Here is a 22300-nt window from a genome sequence, read left to right on the forward strand (position 1 = left end):
GAAAATAGAAGAACAGGTAAAATTCCTCCTAATATCAAAACTACTCACCCTCACCCATCCATCCTAATCAGAATCACAATACACAACGAAACTATTCCCAGGTATCAGCAAAGATCTTGCAAAATCCTATCCTAATATCGTAAATAACGTAAAGTTTAAATAAGATCTTACATATCCCCTCTTTCACTTGCGAGTACAAAGCTCCAGTTAGACTAATAGCATGCGAACTAATATACACAGCGCCACCAAAACTTCTTTTAAAAAAAATCAGTATAAGAAACTATAGCAAGGAAGTACATACGCTTCGGATACCTCTCCCCAGCCCCCATCCATCCCCATCCCGGAAACAGAAAAATCTAGCGAGAACCCTTGACAGATTAGCCAAATCAATTAAAAGTGGACTTTTCAACCCCGTTAGCCGACATAATTAGATAGGAGCTCGCTAATTACAATCCATTCATTTATCACGCATCTATTATAATGCTTAGGGCCCATTCAGATCTTTTTTAATTTATTATCGAAACAAATCTAGAAAAATTGTTGACGAATAATTTAGTCTAAATTTTATAAACTCAGATTCAATTCTGTAGCCTACGAAATCTAGAATAATAATATATTAATAAACACTAAGAAGCTTCATTACAGACTTAGTAAGATTACTATATAAGTTTTTAAATTTTATCTTTTTATAGGTAGTAAAACATTACATTCAATAAATACTTATTTAGATCTAAATTGATAATAAATGTAGCTCTATATTGTCTAGAATATCGATCCGAATAGGCTCTTGAGACTTAAGGATTCTATATGATTCTTAGCTCGTTTAAATATTATTTTATTTCATTTTATTTCATTTTATTTCATCTCTTCAATCTCTTCAATCTCTTCAATCTCTTCAATCTCTTCAATCTCTTCAATCTCTTCAATCTCTTCAATCTCTTCAATCTCTTCAATCTCTTCAATCTCTTCAATCTCTTCAATCTCTTCAATCTCTTCAATCTCTTCAATCTCTTCAATCTCTCCAACCATAACAATCAATCCCCCCCTATAATCACATTCAATATCACATTCAATATCACATTCAATATCACATTCAATATCACATTCAATATCACATTCAATATCACATTCACATTCTTGAAATAAAAATACACACACACACACACACAACTACTTCAAACACACACCTGTTTCAAATCTCCAGCATCTCCAGCATCTCCAGCATCTCCAGCATCTCCAGCATCTCCAGCATCTCCAGCATCTCCAGCATCTCCAGCATCTCCAGCATCTCCAGCATCTCCAGCATCTCCAGCATCTCCAGCATCTCCAGCATCTCCAGCATCTCCAGCATCTCCAGTCCATCCAACAATCCAATTATCAACTCCATCAACACAAAAAGAATCTCAAAGCCCTCCACATCAGAACACGACAAAAAGCAAATCCAAGACAGGAATACTCGTAGCGAGAAATGAAGATGAAAATAAAGAGAGCAGGAGGAGGAGGTGATAGAGAGAGAGCACAGGGGTGGAAACCTAAAGAAGAGAATGGAGATGGGAATGAAAAAGGGGAATAAAAATGCAGATGAAGAGGTAACATATACGATTCAGAGATTGCGATCGCGAGAAAAGGAGGGGAAGAATCAGGTGCGGAGGATTTTACGATTACAAATCACAAACAACGGTCCACCAGGTCTTGGTACAAATTCGATTCGGAACATCTTGCAATGCTTTCTTGAAAAGATAGTTTTGAGAGAAAACTGATTTTGCAGTGTAGTTCAGGTGAACGTTATAATATAGAAGCAGATCAAATGTGAAAATCTTTTCATTATCGCCCCAAAATTGCCATTAACTCAACCAGCAGAAATCTAACAAGGCCTTTTGCTCCTCAATCTCTCTTGGGGCGGCGCATGGACGCAACATATTCGCTGGGGGATTTGAGCCGCACGACATCCTTCTTAAGCTCCTGCCATTCCCATCTCATTAGCCTTTCTGTACTTGAAAGTTTTATTGGGATAACTTACCTCAATCGGTTGATCTTGGTGAATTTTCCCCATGTATCTTAGCTCTGGGTTCACCTCCTCGATCCTAGAATCGATTTCTTTTCTGGCTTCGTCGGCCCCTTGTTGAATTGCCAGCTGCTGTCGTTTGGGAGGGTCCGGGAACTTGAATCGACTCTCGAGCAATTCTTTTTCCTCCGTATTCAGCTTTCTCTTGACATCGGTTATTTGCTGGTAAGAAGAAAGCGGAATTAGCAATTGCATCTGATGGATCAATTCTACACGAAAAACAAAAAAGACTCTGACCATCGGGTCTTACCTTCTCAACAATTTGGTCCACTTGGCCTTGAACACCCTTCTTCCAATCCTCGATCTTGCCCAACTGACTAGCAAAATCCGACCCCTTTGGTAGTCGGGTCATGAGATCGACGATATGAAGACCATCGATCAGATGAGGGGTGTAAATGTCCTTGTACATTTTGGCAATATCTTTGAATTGCTCGAAACTGGCCCATATTTGAATTGAGTTTGTTTGCAGAAGCTGAGCAGTGTTAGCATGGTTTATGTCGAAAACATTTGCACTAGGAAGATAACTACTTACGATGAGATCGAACATCAAATTGTGATTATCGATGATATGCTCGACCCTCCCTGTGAACGGTGAAATTTGGGACATCATCACCGTGTCCACTCTGGTTTTGAACGTGCGGAAAAAGATCAGCATGCGCGTAATGTGATCCTTCAACGTTATGACGTAGTCTATGCAGTCGTTCAGGACTTCCTTAATATCTTTCTGAACCATAGTCAGTAACCAAATCATTTTGTTCTCCATTGACACCCAAATGCCCTTACCAGTGTCAATTTTGTTCCGGCAAGATTCTGCCCCTTGGATGTGATCTCGCTGACGTTGGATTGCAGTTCTGCAAGCTCTCTCTTCATTTGATCGAGCGCGATTTTGGCGGTTGTGTGCCCCTCTCTTGCGGTCTCTACCAAGAAGCGATGGGCCGACACGACATGTTAACTCACACTCTGTCCGGCTACGGCAGGTGGCGATGCGAGAGCCAGGTTAACTGGGGACACAGCGGGCCGAGAGGCTTGTTTGGATCCTTTCCGGGCGACTTCAATCTTCTGGACAGCGGCCAAACCTTCTTCCACTATATCAAGCCACTTCTTGATTTGCTTTTCCGTGGGCTGCTCCCAGTCCTTGCCCACCGTTTTTGCACTTCTGGCCAATTTTTCGAGGTCGTCAAGTACCTATGAACTCATTAGCAGTGCTATGACACCTTCAGAATGAGGAAAATTTTACCGGATCCACTGTATCAATTGCTCTAAGCAATTTCTTTCCTGTCTTAGAGTTTTTCTTATCACTTGATTTTTTCAAGATTTCGCTGTTCATGTTGAGCATTTTATTCACAATCACCAAGTCCCACTGTCTCCCGTCTCGCGCTGTAGCCTTTTCACTGTCTCCCACGCCAGTCACCAAGTTCCATTGGATCCCATCCTTGTCGTCGCCTTTTAAAAGACCTTCAAGCTGTTCCAGGGCCTTCCTAATCAATCCAGCTTGAAGATGGGCTTTTTCGTCCCCAAGACTGCTCTTGGCCTTGGTGTCTTCCTTGTCATCCTTGTCATCAGTGTCTTTTGAACCCTTCCCTGCTGTATTCTGGCTCAAGGAATTAGCAGCATCCAGAATTCCGTTGGCAGCATTGGCAAAAACGGCACCACTTTTGACCATCGCCACTGCAGACCCAACATTGCCCAGCGCTGTGAAAAGTCCAGTCACACTGTCAGCGAGACTTTTGAAGATGTCCATCTTTGCAAGTTCCATACTGTGAGCAAATATTAGTGCTAGTCAAATGTCATAAGAAAGAACAATTCACATACCCACGAGGAAAATCTTTTAATTCTCTGTCGAGACTTTCTTTCAATTCGGCAACTTCTTCCTTCTTGCTTTCCATCTCTAACTTCATCCGGGCCTCCTCTCTCTCGTAGTGCTCTTTGCGTGCTTTATTCAGAATGGCTTCCTTCTCGTTTTCCAGAATGGCTCGCGTGGCTCCCTGGTCTCGGTCTTCATATGCCTGATGAAGGTCCTTGACAATTCCTTCCCAGTTCACAAAGTCCTTGAGCATCCCTTCAGCAGATTTGAGGCAATTTTCAGACAATTCCTTAAGCGTCTTTAGCTCTACTCCTACGTTGGTATTATGACGGGAGAGTGTCTCAAAAATGGCATAAACCTGTCAATAGGTGTTAGCATCATGGAGTGCGAGAGGACTCAAATATTCCCTACTAGATCCTCGACGGCGTCAGATTTCTGGTGGATATTTTCCATGTGCTCGAAAGCATTGCCAAAAGTAGTTCAACCAACGTTACCAACTTGAACCAGGGCGCCTTGAAGAGAATCGTTCCTAGATGTGGGCCAGCCTTAGACAAACCTCTAAGAGATTAGAAAAGAATCAACTTACTTTCGGAGATACCGAAAGTCCGGATTATGATATAGCTCTAATCCTGAGGCTTCGGGTCTTGCGGCGACGGCAGCACACATGGCCAGCAGCTGAATGCAAGCCGGTGCTACGGAAAGAACACCCATCCATTCGAAATTAGTCTCCCAATTCTTAGCTTTGATATCTATACTCAATGGTCAATCACAGAGGGCTCAAACTTCAGGGATAATGAACTCATACCGTCCATCACTTGCCAAGGTTGAGCAACCTCCTTCTCGCGGAGCTTGTCCATCTCGCCTCTGGTTATAATATCGGTCGACATGTTGATCGGCTGAGTTACTGTTTATTCAAAGAGTATTGTAACTTTGATCAGTAATGATATAGAATGCAGAATAGGTGGATGAGAGCTTCCTTTTATGTATGTTTGTATCCGCTTCGATTTTCGCAGAAGGTAAAATCGTACCCCATGTGACTGTGACATAGAATCTTGACGTCCATCTGAGCTGAGTTCAGCTGGCAGTCATGAAGCTTTTAGCGAGTCATTCAAAACACGATTTAAGTGGGTATGTTCCATTCCGATTGGTGGAATCAGCTGCAAGAAACACAGAATAGAACAATCGCGCGCAGATCATTATGAGACCTGCACGTTTCCGCGGATGGTACCTGCACAAGATCACTTTAATCACACTTTAAATCCCTTGCTTGCATGAAAAAAAGTGTTCACTGTTCTGATCGAGCTCTTGAACCCGCAGATCTAACCACATCATGGCCGGGAGCTTCAGAAGAGAGCAGCTGAAGAATTTTGATATTGCCAGTTCTGGGACAACGAAATCCAATAGTGTGTGATGAATCTGTTTTCAAGATTATTATTACTTTCTTTGTGAAACAGACGGTGACAAGTGTCAAAGCCCCACTTTTGAGAGTTTGCAAAAACATCCAATAGATACGAGAGGAAAGCTCATCAACACATTCAGCTTTCTTCCAAGCTTGCCCCACGGGATCTACCCCGCGCGGCAAGCGATTGAAGTTCAGCGCCTAATGAATATTTCAAGTCGATTTGTGCAACCAAAGCATAGATTCTAGACCGAAGATCTTTCGTCGCATGGCGATTTCGTGAGATTTGAAGGTATGTGGAACTGAGCTCGAGATCTCGGATTTGAGCGAAACTAAATTTGGTGATATGACGAGTCAATTTTCCACATTAGATAGTTCTTCAGAGAGATCCAATCGCAACACTTGTTCCCGCACTTTTACGGATTCCCCACAACATGTAATAAAGGCCGTATACAGATACCCGAAGACACAGCAATCCTCCCACAGATCAACTTATCAGCCCTCATTCTTCATACTCACTGAGTACATCATTCACCATGTCGAGCTTTCAACTACGAAGAACCGTTCCGGTTTACCAGAACCCGCTCATATCTGCTACAGTTCCGTCTCTCATTTTCACAGCCATGAGACCCACAGCTGTGTCTGCTCGGTCATACCAAAATGGCGGTCCATGGCATACACCAGTAAATCCAATCTGGAGACAGAATCGGTTCTATGCAATAAATCGACGGGAACCAAAGCAAATAAAGAATATAATAGACGTTTTGACAGTCTATGCCTCAGGTCGGCAGATTCAAAAGACAATCAAAACGTTAGAAAATGACGCCAAAGTCCATTTAGACGTGACTGCAAGGGTGGACATGAAACTCATCCCTGCCTATGCGACCTTGCTCGACTTGACAATGAAGATGGTTGCGGATGCAAACCCCCCTGAGCTATGGAACCAAAGCCAAAATGGGGAAGCCTTTCGCCAACAATTTCCAGAATCTCTACGTAGCACAGTGAAGTGGATACAAAACAATTCCAAGACACTCAAACCCCCTTCACATAGCGTCGTGGATCTGGCACAATCAGCCGTCAGACCCTTTGAGGATGCCCGGGACTTGTGTCTTACAACGCAAGACCGTCTGGGTAGAATTCATGAGCAGGTATTAAACCCACCTTCCAAATTTTATTTCGCAGCTAAAAAGATTGAAACCAGATCATGGACATGCAACATAATATTGGTATTTTCAACATAGAGCTAGAACGAGCAGACAAAGTACATCCCAGAGACAGAAAGATGCTGGCGCAAGCACGGGATAATACAATAAGTCGCCAGTTTGTCACATCAAACGATGCATATACAGCCGCTCTGAACGATGCCAAGATCGCTCAAAATATGATCAAAATGCTTAATGAGTGGGTTCAACCGTACTTCGACAGCGGGGAGCTCAAGGGTCTTAAAGATGAGGTTAGTCTGCTACTAGATCGCACAATTACTCAGAAAGACGTTTTGGAGCGGATCTTAACAGATCACGTGCGGGGGACCGCGATCGTGGCCAACACCTGGTTCCGACCGGTATTCCACCATCGGTTTGCCGAAAAAATCTTGGATATACTGGCTCTGGCTCCCCCATCCGAGATGATGCTTCCATACATGCGAAGCATCCTCGCTCTTCTCTCATGGCCTGGTACTTCTGTCCTGACACCAGACTCAGACAGCCTCGCGAGATGGAGAAGAAGGCCGCAGTCGGATTTAAGAACACGCTTGGATAAAATTGTAAAAATGGCCGAGGGTTATCAGAAGCGATTTTCTTATCAGGGGTCTGAGTCTGCCCTTAGGCGATACATGAACTGATTTCTGCTGCAATGTTTTCAGATAGATGGATACTTATTCAATGTATGTTGCGAAGCGTATGCTTTAGAAACTAGAGATGATTTTGAAACACAGGTATAGATTCATGAAACTTGTATAATATCCTGCGGTATTGGTGCAGAAATTATGAGTGCAGATCATGATATTCAATGCCTCTTCCGAAGTATGAGGAGTGGTCTTTTTGAAAAGCTCAATGAGGTTTGGGGGGCCCCGCCCCACCCCGCTTTCCTTCGAAAAATTCTTGGCAATTTTTTATTTTTGCTTGGTCTTTTTGGATGTTATTCGCCCTTTGAATGAGGCCTGTATTGTGTAACACGACAGACTTATTAGCAATATTCTACATCCTCTCTCATGATATCTCACGTTCAGGGTCATACGTACTTCTTGCGCTCCCTTGACTTGACTCCTGTGTGCATGAGTTTCGACATGAGTCAGACCTACTTTCAAGCTGAGTATTGACTCTCGAAATGAGTTAGGATTCTTGATATCAACAATGGCACGAGTGGGTATCAGAATTCCCCGTGCACGGGGCCATAAGCGCTCATTTTACCCACCTTTACTCACCTCAATAAATCACAGAAACCTCTTTCAACCCCCAACTACAGCACCATCAACACGTTCTAGACGGTTCAAAACACCTACTTTCGAGTTCTCTCGACCCGATATTCGGATTGTGGGAGCATGCGAAGAGGCAGAATCTGTATTGATACTTCTTCGCAGAGTCAAGACAAAATATTGCAGAAGCAAAGGATACTCACTAGGCCCGAGAAAATCGAAGAGAGGCCACCGCTTAGGGGTGTAAAATTGCTTAATGCAGCTTGGATGATTTGGTGGGGGAAATCAGAGAAAAGAGATTGATGTTCTACAATGACGAGCAAGAGCAAGATAAAATTGAGCAACCTCTCATGCCCCGAAACCTTATCGGTGTCCAGAAACTCAAACGAAGGATAATTATTGCCATCGATTAGTCGAATGGGAGGCATCCAAGCCGCATGCGCGGGAGGTAATGAATCAAGACAACGCAATCACTCCAAAGTACTATGTAGAGAAGCGACTACCTAACTCTACTGATGCTTTAAAAAGAGGCGGAAAATCGATAAACCGTAGCTTCTACAAGATTATAGTAACCCATCTATGACGAACGCTTGTCTTCTGAGTCACATGGATGTGGTCAGAATCGCATGAATACTAGGAGTCCGAAACTAGGAGTATTATCGGAGGTTTATTGGTGATGGCATCCACACAGGGAACTCATCGCAATAGTAGGTATGGTCAACAAGTGGTAATCAAAATTGAGCTTGAAGGGCCATATACTTGAGGAAATATATGCTGTATATATAGACCTTTGTTCTCCGTTGCTCATCGATGCTCGCCCCTGAGCAATGTTGAACGTAGATGAAACGTAGAGACACTAGCCCTCCTCTGAAATCCAAGATCAATTTCGATTGACGACCTTTGCTATTATGCAATTGTATTTGTAGTACACTTGTACTATCGTGTTCTTCGGTCAACTACCTGAAAGCGTCCAAATTGTTGTTTTCCCAAAAGTTTGCATTCCTTACACGTGATAGAGAAACATCACATGATATGCCAAGCCGGCTTCGGCATACCAACGTAAGTAGGCCTTGCCTATTGCGCTATGGGGCTCTTCGTTAGGAAAACATTTGTGTCAAATGGCAAGCATTGTTTCGTTTGTAGGTAGTAAATGGAAGGCTTGCTGGCTCGGACATCAAAGCCGCACTGTATGCAAGAGCCCGACCGGCCGACCTATCCATTGGGTGATCGCTCCATACACCCTGGATCTAGTAATGTATGATGCCGAGACCGAGAAAGAAGGCGCAGTGAGTACATTAGTTATTGGGAGAGTGGAGTTTAGCTGGTGATACCCGTGCCATGAAGTGAGGTGATGCTGTGGGCAGATAGTGACAAGACCATGAGATAGATTTCCGTATCACCAGCATATCGGCTGTGTATTGGAGTTTCGAAATTGAGTCGGATGAATCGGCTTCAACTATCATGTTTGGGAAACTACCTAGGTATTGGGAAATACATCTCATATGGATGCTATTGGTTTGAATGTTGCGAACAGATGAGATCTTGCAAGTAACCTCAATATTTGTGAGGACTGCGCCTCCTTCATTCGAAAAAAAGATGGCATTCCGATCTCGCAAACGGATAGGTTAGTGAGACTCAATTAGGAAGCTGAAATTCGTTTGTTGAATGGATTAGGCAGATGAATTCTTTTTGAAAAATGGATGGAAGAGATGATGATGTATTGATATATTGATAAAATGTGGAGACCGGAACTCACTAAAAATTCTAGGGAAATCCGCAAAGATGGGATTGAGGAATTCTTGGCAGGGCTGAGCTTTGAGATCTTCAGAAATGGAATCTCAAGAGACATGGATTATCACGAAAACGAGAAAAGAATGTTGTGAATGGTTTGGAGAGAAGAGACAAGGCGGATTATATCTTACGTAAAGTGAAGATGCCAGCTTCACGAGGCAGATCAATGCCAGATGGAGTCAACTTCTAGAAGGTCTGGTGGACGATAAGCCATGTGGTTGAAGCGACTAGGTAATCCGCAGATTTCGAATTCGGATTCGGGTTGAGGTAAATTGGAATGAGGGTAATGCCGGTTGTTTTTCCAAGGGCGAATGCGTCTGTGATAGGATGGTATATTATTTGTATTTCTTTTGAGGGAATTGTGAGATCTTATCTCTTTCGCCTCCTTCGGGATGTGATGAGAATGAATGCTGGGATGGGAGTTGGCCGTGTAGATGTATCCATACTTGAGTAGATGTGTTGCGCCCTGCTTACACGATGTCGAGACGACGAAAGAGAATGGGAAAAGTTGTATCTTGAATCATGAATCATGAGTCGTGAATTCCATGTATGATATGGTTGTCGACCGAGTAAATAATTGTAAGACGGATGAATCTTTTTTCTGTAATCGATGTAATATGATGTAAGGTCCATCGATGTACGATGTACGATGTAAGGAATGTTATCATAAATCCCGCTTTGCCGGGCGCAACGCTTAGTGGCTTTCCCTCTGTTTGTAGTGATGTAGCGACAAACAAGCTTTTCCGACTTTACAAGGTTCATTCTTATCACGAGGGATGAATGAGTGAAGGCGCAGGAAAGAAGAAGCAATAGTTGGAGCACAGGAGTATCACAAATGAAAGTGAGGAAAGAAAAGAAAAGAAATCGGGAAAAGATAATAAGGCATCATCGATTGATTTGGATACTTGGTACCAGTGCAAAACATAGGTACCTAGTAAATATTTGTATATTTATCTTATTTTATTGAATCCTTGGAATTTATTTCCAAGCTCTCCTTCAATTCTTTTTATCACTTCTCACTTCACTCATCACTCTCCATCACTCCTTCACTCTTCACCAAGCCTTCTCCTGCTGATGATTACCTAAGAGATCAACCTGGCGACCCACTTATTTACCACCCATCCTCCGTACAGCCCACCAACCCATTCCTTCCCCGCAAAAAGGTCCAAGCATTCAGTCAAAAAGCTTCCGCCTTCCATCGTGACTACCAATTAGGGTTACCTTGCCGTTGATCACTTGCTGCAAGAAAGTACTACATAATCAATCGCAACGCCCACCTCGGATTGATTCTCAGAGTGCCCAGGTCATACCACTTTGGAAAAGTTCAACTTATTACCACTTCTAGGTTACATATGACAACTTCTTCATTACATTCTTCAATTTGAATACTTTAATACTCTACTCCTATCGACATATTATCAAAAGCTCTACAGATCCTACAACTCTCAAATTATCAAATTCTCAAAACCTCAAAATGTCTTCAAGCTTTGATGGTAAACAAACTACGACCGACGACGTTCATAAGCCATTCTCATCCACTTCGGCCGCTGGTAATTCATCAGCTCAACACAATGGATATAATCATTCTCGCAGTACGGGAGCTGCTCATTCCGAAGGCCCTTTGATTAACGTTCAACCACCAAGAAGAGAAGATCTTCAGCCTTCCTATGCCCAAGTTCTACAAGGCGATGATGATACAAGTACCAACGGATGGTATGGAAGCATGAGTAAGTTTGAGACCTTTGCAGATTATGGCGCAATTTAGCAGATCAAGACTAATTATTGTTCGCACATAGTCAATGCTCTTGGTTCATGTATTGGTGCTTGCGGTGCTGTGCCTTGTTGCATTATCTGCCCCAATCCATATAAGCCAGTATCGCAGGGTAATGTTGGTCTTGTTACCAAATTCGGTCGCTTCTATCGTGCAGTCGATCCTGGTCTGGTCAAGATTAACCCTCTCAGCGAACGTCTCATCCAAGTCGATGTTAAGATTCAGATTGTTGGTATGCTTAATTCCTACCATTTCACGAAATTCCATTCTCCTAGAATGTGCCATTAACTTTTATTTTACAGAGGTTCCTCAACAAGTTTGCATGACCAAAGACAACGTTACCTTACATTTAACCTCTGTCATCTATTACCACATTACTTCTCCTCATAAAGCTGCATTCGGTATTTCAAATGTGCGCCAAGCATTGATTGAACGTACACAAACTACTCTTCGCCACGTTGTTGGTGCTCGTGTTTTACAAGATGTCATCGAGCGCCGGGAAGAAGTTGCGCAATCCATCGAGGAAATTATTGAGGATGTTGCATCAGGGTGGGGTGTCCAGGTTGAGAGCATGCTCATTAAGGATATGATCTTCAGCAACGAACTTCAAGACTCTCTTTCCATGGCCGCGCAATCTAAGCGTATTGGAGAATCCAAGGTTATTGCGGCTCGTGCTGAGGTTGAATCCGCTAAGCTCATGCGTCAAGCTGCCGACATTCTATCCAGTGCTCCAGCCATGCAAATCAGATATCTCGAGGCAATGCAAGCTATGGCAAAATCCGCTAATAGCAAGGTTATCTTCCTACCAAGTGCATCAACTATCGGAAGTCAAATGGCAAATGCTTTAGGAGAAGGTTCAGGAGATCATGCAGGTGCTTCGACCAGCAGAAATGATACTGGTGACTTTGGAGGTCAGGATTCCGGTTTACAAAGGGCTATCAATGCCCACGTTGTTGAACATATCTAAATGAGGATTTTCACTAACGCACAAATTGTTTTTGTAGCTTGGTCTACTTGAACATCACTGCAATTTGTTTTCAAATAGTCAGTTCTCCGTTCACGATTATTTATCGAAAGCGATAATGCACAGCACTGTGCTTTACGAATTCTTAATTCTTGTTGTGCGTTTGGGATTTAATAGGTGTGCGATGGACGGAGGGCAGGAGATTAGTAGTCTTCAATAATGGCAGGTTGAAATACGGATACCAACACGGCCTCGGCTTTTGGGTACGATGATATTATGCGATACCACGGGTTTGATTGTTTCATTGTTTTGAGTTTTGAGATTTGATAGGAATACCCCTCGGTCGTTTACAGTAAAAGTGTGCTATTAGTCTTTTCTTTCTTACATACCTTTTTAGTTTGTAGCTAATGATTATCTCAACTTTTTGAATGGGCATGTGTATGGGAGTTTGATTAATGTTGTGTTTTTGTGAAATGGTGGAAGATATGTTATTAGTGCGATATAGGAAGGTTTGGTGTAGAAGTTGGTACTAGAGTTTGGTATTGAGTGATGAATGTAAAGGATACTGAGGATGCTTGTGACAAGTAGATGAATGAATCGGTGAGGTGGGATAGTGATATCTAGGTACACGTTAGGTTTGTAGGTAGATTATCCCCTTAGGTGCGTGAAATGGGCTCCGCAAGTGGTCCGTGCGTCGAGCAAGAATATTAATAACTTTGTAGATAATATTGAAAATAAGGAAAACAATATATACACTACACACAACAATTTCATCAATATAACCTCAATTAATACCGAATTTAATCCAACTAATACAAAAACACTACACCCAGATATTCCCCTTATTTCGAAAGCAGAGACTTGTTTCGAACCTATAGAATATATCGATTTTAATCGAAAGCTGTTTTTACTAGTTAATATTCAAACCGACCAGTTGCTTATACTTTTTTATTTTTATTATTCTATTAAAATAATGGAATCAATTATAGAATAGACGAATTTATATATACAAACTCCGAAAAATAAGGAGCTTTCAAGATTACAAACATTTTCATAATATTCTATAACAATAAACAAGGTTTATCTTTATTTAAAGATTCATATATATATAACTATACATCCAGAATATAAGATTAAATCCTATTAGAATCATAATAATAGATTTCAAAGATATCTTTTTATATATTTTATAATAAAAAAAAGGTTTTTGGAGATTTATATAAGGTTCTGTATTGCACCCCCTGAAACAAGTGATATTTATGAAAGAGTAAAAGCTCATTATTCAACTTTAATTTTATATACTAATATACCTTTTTATAAGTAGATCTATTATCAGATTATATTCAAAAAGTTAATCTTTTAATATGGAAACCTCAGGGATGAATTTCAATCAATAAATACATAATGCAGTACAACAGTCAATCAAGCTTTATTATTATTATTAAAAATAAATTTATCTCTACTAGATTAAAGGTATAAGTAACAGCAGATCGAGGCTTCTTTCTAATATAGAATTGATATAAAACTAATAAAAAGAATAGTTCTGTAGATATAATAATATCCCCCCTTTTAGGGGTAATATAGGAGGAAAAACGTATAAATCCGATACAAGCAGTAATTCTATGCTTGATGTAAAGGTTGTCTAAAGCTTATTATCATATTTATCTTAATAATCTGTTTGTTTTCTATAACTTTTTGGAGTATATATATTATTTAGAGTATATAGTAATAGGAATATACTGGCTGAATTCTGATATTTATAAAAAACTAATTCTAAAAAAGAAGGAAGATATTAAAGAGGATAAGATATTATAAGGAATAGTCTTTTCTATCCCATCTCCTTTAAATAAAGTCTATTTTGTAATATAGAAAGATAATATATTGGTTTTGGCTTAATCTATAATATATAATGGGAAAACTCTTATTGATAAAATATAAAGATAATCGAAATCGACCTATTCGAAAGCTAAAACAATTAAAACAGTATTCAAAAATGATTTCTAAAAAGAATTATCTATTCCAATTCTTTTTGATAATTATAATTTCTATATGAATAATATCAATATAGAAAATCAACTATATATATCCATACTAGAATATCGATAACAATAATGTAGAGACCATTAAGCTTTAGAATAATAGCTTTTAGTCATTTTTTTAGTTAATAACTATTTGATATATAAAGAGATTGTTTTAAGGAATAATAAATTGAAATCTCTTAAATATAAGGATTTTCGGGAATCTATCTCTAATAGATTAATTGACAAATTTAGATTTAAAACTAAAGAGATTCTACTAAATCGAGATTACGAAGATCGAGTTCATAGTCCTATACTATCTCCTCAGTATAATTTTATAAATATATCGAAAAAGAGGGATTGTTATTACTGTAAAAAGGGATTTTATAATAGAAATAGGGTTATTTTAGGAAAAAAATCCGTTAATTTTAGATAGAAAGAAATAAGGCGATAAAATATATAAGGATATCAAGAATACAATATCCATTTATATAATAATAATAAATATTTCGATAGTTATTATAGAATATAGTCCAAATATCATGAGCAAGCTGGAAATCCTGATGATCTGATTGGTCGATAAGATCCCTGTTAAGCGACGGAGCCCGTTTTACGCACCTAAGGGGATAATTGTTGAATCCTAAGAATGACCTTTCTCGAGGAGAGGCTTTTGGGATTGGAATTGGAATTGGCTTGGAATTGGAATTGAAATTGGAATTGGAATTGATGTGGGATAGGGTAAGGTTATGTATAGAGGTGTGGATAGATGGACGGATGGATAGATGGAAATATGATATTGAGTTTTGGAGATTGGAGATTGGAGAGAGGAGAGAGGAAGGGGTGGTGTTGTATTGAGATGGGTGATGGGAGATGGGAGATGGGAGATTGATTGATGGATGAATGGATAGATAAATGAATAGATAGATAGATAGATGGATGAATGGATAGATGGATAAATGAATAGATGGATAGATGGATGAATGGATGGATGGATGAATGGATAGATGGATGGATGGATAAATGGATGAATGAATGGATGAATGAATAGATAGATAAATAAATAAATGAATAGATGAATAGATAGATGGATGGATGGATGAATAGATGGATGGATGGATGAATGGATGGATGGATGAATGGATGAAGGAGATATTTGGATTCAGATTCAGATTTGGGATTTGGGATTTGAATTTTGGAATTTCGATTTCGATTTCGAATTGATCTCTAACTTCGAATTTAGATTTGGATTCAATATGAAATATCAAGGTGTGCTTAACTCGATGAATATGGATGATAGGATATATCGAAATGCAATGCTGAATTGTGGATATTGAATTGTGGAAATTGGAGATTGGAGATTGGAGATGGGAGATTGTAACTTGAAGAGAGAATGGGTGGTGATATATCGAAGAAGATGATGAATGGATGATTGAATGAATGAATGGATGAGTTGGTGAATATGATATGTGAGTGATGATTGTCTGGATGAATGATGTATCTTGAGGAAATGTTTGGATTGGGATTGGGGATTGGGGATGGGATATATTAAGGTGGAGATGAGTGGGTGTGTTGAAGAGAAGAAAGAGGTGGAAGAGATGAAAGAGATGGAAGAGGTGGGAGAGATAGAAGATATCAAGTTTCATACTTCAATATCAAAAACCAACGAGAAATTTTCCATCGCACGATGAGTAGCTAGTAGCTAGCTAGGTGGATATATAGGTATGAAAACTGCTCTCCACTCACAGGACATGAATGTGCCCAGTGAATGAATCATGAATCATAGATACAAAAACACCTCCCCCCATTCGAGATTTTCGTACATCAAACTCACAAAAATGGAATATTTATGGAGATGGAATACATTTGTGAACGAAAGTATTGTAATGGAATTGTAATGGTAAGGAAAAATGCATATCTTATATCTTAAGAATACCTAGGTATCCACATCTTAGGATTTGAGAATTTGATAGTATGATCTAGATGAAAGAAATGAAAGCATCTGATTGGGTTTGAGATGGGGACTAGATTAGTTGAGTCGTTTGGATGTGGAATGTTTATATCTAGTACACCACCGAATGCGCAGCCGGTTTACTCACTACGGTATCTAGCAGCCGTCAAATTCCTTGGCACAGAAGTACTAGAGCGAGTGAGGAAATTGCGTGACATTGATCACGTTGATCCGACCTGGAAAAATGTACTCACCTCGATAATTTTCTCCAAGTAAGGAATTGGATTGGATAGGATAGCAGTATATGTTTCATATTCTGAAACAGATGGATACAAATTATATTTCTAACGTCTCTCGTTCAAAAGGTGGAAAAATAATTGGGTTATCCCACGTGACCTACGTCATGTTAGTGTATCTCTAGTACCGCGCTAGTGACGTGCTTGCGATGCAACGACGATGTTTCTTCGGTGTATAAATATATTTCTGCAAAGGTGGGTTTTACAGGTATTATTTTTTATGATTTAAAACTTGATGTGATATATTCATACTCGCCTTTTCATGCTCGTTCGAATGAATCTCTTTTGGAGAAAATTGGTAAGGAGATGAGGTGGAAGTTATTGGGAAACTTTAGGTGATGGTGGAGGAGTGTGGGAGGGGAGTATGAATACTGTACGATGCGATACCATAACGTCAGCGATAGTGAATGGATTATAATGTGCTTATGGGATGAGAGAGGGGTATGTGAATGGGAAGAGGACGAGTTATCGTATATCCATTACCCTGTCTGCCCGCCTATTAATATTTTCCGCTCTCGATTTTTTCACAAAGATTTATGTGGAAAAGGGGTGGATATTGAAGCGCAAGAGATTACTTTGCTAGATCTGCAATTGCAATAGGGAAGATATGGAATTTGGTATTCGGACCTTGGAATGGTGTACCCTGGTAAATACGATAACGAGGATGAGGATCAAGGATGAGTATATTGATTTTCTATCATGGAATTCGTTTCTGCGTTCCTGGATACTCTTTAGCTGATGGTTGGAATTACAAGGTATGTTTTGAAAGAATAGAACTATATATTCTTCGTTGAGAGGATTCCGGACTGGATTTTTCGTAATGATTAATCGAGGCGTTGCAGTTATGGATGGTGATGGATGGGATAATGGCATACTCGGAATACCTTTATCCGTATTCTCTCTATTGAAATAGAGAGCATATCTTACCACAATCTATTTGCGGTTGGGATAAGGATTGTCGAAAAAGAAAGGTTAGCGCTCCGTTAATCCTATCACAATCTCCGTTCTACCTCTATCGTCTCTATCCTCCCTCACCTTCTCTGTCCCATCCCATTCTCTCCACCAAGTTGAGAAAATTCCATATATCCAAAGCCGAGATATCATCAGGCTGTGCGTTGAGTACCCGCTTCACAGGTAACAGGGTTACAAATTTACTTGCAGGTAGGTATCGAAAAGCCTACGCAGGTAATATGCAGTTAATTCTTCAGCCCTATAAGTGGACCAAGCTTACATTGTTACTAACATCACACTAGTTTGTACCAATTTTATACAAGGATTAGTCTGCATGGCAAATAGCACCTCTGATAGGTTACCTGCTCCTTGTCCGTCAGCATAGATGATTCCAGAGCAGACTAGGATATGATTTCTGGAACACTAGTCCAAGGGACCTTCTATGTTCAAATCAACAAAGCGGCACTTACTTCGCTTGTAAAGAAAGGGGGATGTATGAGTGTATACTTGTGAGTATATCTATCCAGTCCAATTTTCTCGGTTAAGTAATAAATATTATAAATCCACATCATTCGATTGCAGATTCGAGCGCCTCGGTATTTATAGCTATGGGATCGTTAGCTTTGGTTTACTGTGGATTGTTATACTGGATATCTGGAAGATTAGCGACACTGGGAGATAATTTTTGAACGCGCTGGAGTGGATATTGTGGGATAAATGCGGTAAGGTGGATTTGTTTAGGTAGGTATATAGGATAAGATATATTTGGTTTTATATGAATTTGACTTATGGACAGCGATGATTTGATTTGGTTTATTGTGATTTTGATAAAGTTTTCTTTTGATGGGGGGGTTGAGAGGAGGGGGGGTGAGAGAGGGGATGAGAGAGGAGTTGAGAGGAGTTGAGAGGAGTTGAGAGGAGTTGAGAGGAGTTGAGAGGAGTTGAGAGGAGTTGAGAGGAGTTGAGAGGAGTTGAGAGGAGTTGAGAGGAGTTGAGAGGAGTTGAGAGGAGTTGAGAGGAATTGAGAGGAGTTGAGAGGAGTTGAGAGGAGTTGAGAGGAGTTGAGAGGAGTTGAGAGAGGAGTTGAGGAAGAGGTCGAGAGACTCACCGAAGAAGAGGCTGTAAGAGACTTGCTGAAAAAGTCATCAACAGAGTGAGCAAGGGAGAAGATGAAAGAATGGTTAAAAGAGTTACCGATTGAATGGTTCCTGGGGAGGCCGAGAGAGCAGTCGCGAGAAGAACCAAAGGTGCCAGCAGACTCGTAGACTGCGCAACATAAACTCTCGGACCATAAAATGAATCCAACAGGTCATCCCAGGATAATCCATCTGCAGAGATATTTCAAAATCTGGGCGGGTGCGCTACGGATTATCTTCAGACTATGCACGTCTATGCAGCAATTTGCGAATGATCTGCGGACTATCCATCCAATATTTCTGGATTATACCTAAAACACCATGTTAGCACTTCTTACTAGCATAGTAGGGAAAGGATTTCAGGATACTGCTCATTACCATTCACCGATTCGATTTAGTCTGAATCACATGAAATGATTCAAGCTCAAGCTCAAACCAGCTGAAGATACATTTTAGCGATTTTGACGAGTTGATTGTTCCAATTATACAATTGAGATTGAAAGCTATACAATCGATATATGATCAAAGAGATCCTATGCGAGGAGGAGGTGTGCGAAGTGTGTCCTTTTGGTTACAAGAGGGCTCTCTATATCGAGTTTCAAGCTCTGTGTGTATTGTACACGCGATATTGGTTTAACTCTAAGATTGAAGCTTTTAGAAGCTATCAAAAAACCTGGGAGAGACTTCGGATTTAAGCGAATAGCGGTTTTTGTTACTTATACTGATGTTGGTTATGTTAGTATTGCATATTTACGCTTATGTTGATGCGTACAAATTATCTGCAGATACTTCACGGATTGTGTGTACAGAGCAGATAGTTTGAAACGCTCGATAGATACTCCGAGGAGCGGGTAGGAACTTTGAATGACAGATCATCCACGGGTATAGATAACTTTTGCGCAGTCTACAAACTGATCGTAGAGGGCGAAGTTCAACGAACGAAACAGGAAGGAACAAGTGGCCACAAGAAATATTCAAGGAGAATATAAAGATCCGGGCTTTCGATTAAGTTTTTAGTTGCGTTACATGAAATGGCGTTATGGACTTCACGGTATCAATATGCGAATCCGTACCGGATCTCTCTCAAAGAGTAGATTCGATATCGAGAAGAGGGTAGCGAAAGGAAGGTGAGCTGGAATCAATTAGTATCACATGTAAGTACCCGTTCTCCGCAATCCAATTCTCTACTATCACCAAAGGTCGAAAAGCGATTGGATAGCTTAATAGCATTTACCAAAACGGCGCCACAGTCAGTATCGACTACAAGAATGGGATAAAGTATACATATCCTTCATCTCCTTACGAGACATATAAAGCAGTCACTCCATGTATCTCCCTACACCCAAAGAGCCCCGTAGCTCGCTGTGCACTGACGAGTCTAGAAAGAGAAATTTGTAAACTTTAAACTTTTTCCCAGCAGTGAGTTTTGAAAAATATGGACCGGAAGAAACCAACACCTGCCAACAGCAAGATACATACCTCATTGTGACTCTGCGAGTCAATTAAATCATCCGGTCTTGCTCTATATCCAAACTTCATACCATTTATACCATTTATAGCATAACAACATACCCACGATTTTCAAGTGAAAATCCAACACCAGATATTTTGAAAGTCCATTTATTCTGTCCTCCTTCAGCAAGTCTTCAAGTAATCACGCATTCAAGATCTCCAAACTTTAATCATCATTTCCATCCTCGATTTCTGTACTGAATTGAAAAGCAGCTCACTACCGTCGAAATTCGGAATACTTTTATACCACAAGTCCAAGTGGTAGAAGGGAGCTCACCTCAATAACTCGCTAGCGCCTCCTTTTATCATGATTTGCTTATTTGGACACATTATCGTTCGTTTGCTCCGTGGTTTCGACTTGATAATTTCTGTGCAGTGATGGCTATTCTGTTTGAAACACTTGTCAGTAACCCTAAAGTGCTGTTTGATGGGGTTTCTCATACATACTATACTATCTTACTGGCCTAATTTTTGATGCTCTGCATTAGTAGTCTCATGTGAGTATTGCCATGAGTTGCGGCTCTAATACGCCAAGTTTATTCAGATTATTTTTCGCAACCGGAATTTTTTCTTCGGGAATCTGAGAGGTAATTTTTTCGATGCTGGTATATTGTGCTAGTAGTACTGGCAGTGCACTTGCATATAGAACCGCTTTGTTACCTCGCAGATATCAGTCTATATTCCTCAATCATTCTAATCTCCAATTCCACAATACATAAATGAGTCTTTAGTCCGCTATTGCAATACACCCAGAAGACTTCCTCCTACGAGATCAGCCCCTTAATTACTGACTCCCATATATCTCAATAATGAACACCCAATTTCACCAAATACCACAAAAAGTATAACGTCGAGGCCAATCTCTCCCTCTTTCTTTTTAGACCCACTTCACACCATTATTTCCATGCTTAACGCTTATCGAATGCCTATATATCGGAGACTGGTCTTGAATTTGACAATGGAAGAATCGCGTTAAGATCAAAAGAAAACCTTGGAAATTAAAGAGGGAGTGTTTATTCATACTTGAAATGGGTAGAGTATAGTAACATGAAGCGGTAGATGTGCCGACCGGGTAGGAGTTTTTTTCCGATCTTTGGATTCCGGTCTAATCGCATACATACTCTCTACTCGTTTCGGTTTGTAGGAGTCGATGCCATCCATCTTAAATGGAAGCAAACCGGACTTTTCATCTCCAAAATGCAGCTTTGATCTGATGTACCAAGTTCATGTGTGTTTTGAAAAAGTTTCTCCTCCAGTTCTCCAAGTTCAAATCCAGCTTCTCAGTACGTTCCAATTCTTGCGGGAAAAGAAAATAAAGAATCATAGAGCAGAAAAACGAGCTTCGATACGTGCTACAAGTGTGCCGTAGGGATATGGGCTCTGATTCCATTGGACAACCGCGCATTCGTCGAGGATCGAAGGAGAGAGTATATGTTGTGTATTCGTGGTGATGCGGATCACGGTAGTAGAGGAGATGAGAGAAAATCATACCTGCAGCATTAAGTTAGTCGAGAATTCATCAAAATATAAAATAAAGTCAAATGGAATTGATGGAATACTCAGCAAACGAGTTTCCGGTCAATCATCCGTACATAATTTAGTGTCAAAACCTGATGAGACAAGTCGAACACAAGCGTAGACGTAATTGGGCAGAGACAGAGGAGGCAAAATCCTGCATTAGTTTCAGCGCAAGCAGCGTATCAAACCACCACTCTTGATTTCTTTTCTAAGCGTCAGAAGAAGCCACTAAGTTCTGTCGGTTGCCCATCTTTTTCCCTACAGCCCGAGCAAGCCTTTTCTTACCTAAAGCCGAATAATGAAGAATTGAATTCGAGTACACAAGTACAGAAGACTGGGCTTGAGTCTTTTAAATAATGCTCAATTACCTCTGGAAAATGCCAGTACAAGTTCCGAGGCGCCTTCTGCTCTTTTCAATCGAAAACGTGGCTCCGAAAGTCAGCATTCGTTTATTTTCGCGTAAATTCGGCTGCAACAAACGGACGAAGTTTTTTCGTCCGTCATTTGAACGAGCTCCCCGGTTGCAAAAATTGATATATTCCGTATAGCTGGGGGTTTCAACATCAAGGATGGTGCTGCTTCGCAAGTTTCGCAAGCTTCGTCAAGATCATGTATAGTTTCGGACGGTATCGGATTCGATTTCATTGCAGCCCTTATATAGCCAGTTATTCAAAGTGCCAAGATGCTCGAGCATTTACTAATAGTTCGCTACCT

The 22300-nt window shown here is 40.5% G+C and overlaps 3 protein-coding genes across 3 annotated transcripts; 2 read left to right on the forward strand and 1 right to left on the reverse strand.

Annotated features, from left to right (window-relative positions):
• Positions 1 to 1884: 1884 nt before the first annotated feature.
• Positions 1885 to 4756, reverse strand: EAE98_000863 (uncharacterized protein; the record flags this gene model as incomplete). Its single annotated transcript, XM_038948480.1, has 12 exons — positions 1885 to 1962; positions 2021 to 2227; positions 2316 to 2537; positions 2598 to 2789; positions 2849 to 2929; positions 3023 to 3250; positions 3303 to 3822; positions 3878 to 4227; positions 4281 to 4304; positions 4359 to 4398; positions 4456 to 4618; positions 4675 to 4756. The coding sequence occupies 12 exons, from the start codon at positions 4754 to 4756 to the stop codon at positions 1885 to 1887; spliced, it is 2187 nt and encodes a 728-aa protein (XP_038814746.1).
• A 1048-nt stretch (positions 4757 to 5804) lies between these two features.
• On the forward strand, positions 5805 to 7108 carry EAE98_000864 (uncharacterized protein; the record flags this gene model as incomplete). Its single annotated transcript, XM_038948481.1, has 2 exons — positions 5805 to 6416; positions 6470 to 7108. 2 exons carry the CDS (start codon positions 5805 to 5807, stop codon positions 7106 to 7108), a joined length of 1251 nt encoding a protein of 416 aa, XP_038814747.1.
• A 3838-nt stretch (positions 7109 to 10946) lies between these two features.
• EAE98_000865 (uncharacterized protein) lies at positions 10947 to 12210 on the forward strand (the record flags this gene model as incomplete). The annotated part of the gene is made up of 3 exons (XM_038948482.1): positions 10947 to 11199; positions 11269 to 11475; positions 11546 to 12210. The coding sequence occupies 3 exons, from the start codon at positions 10947 to 10949 to the stop codon at positions 12208 to 12210; spliced, it is 1125 nt and encodes a 374-aa protein (XP_038814748.1).
• Positions 12211 to 22300: the final 10090 nt, after the last annotated feature.

This window comes from Botrytis deweyae (assembly GCF_014898535.1).
Source record: "Botrytis deweyae strain B1 chromosome Unknown BDEW_002, whole genome shotgun sequence".
Classification (NCBI taxonomy): domain Eukaryota; kingdom Fungi; phylum Ascomycota; class Leotiomycetes; order Helotiales; family Sclerotiniaceae; genus Botrytis; species Botrytis deweyae.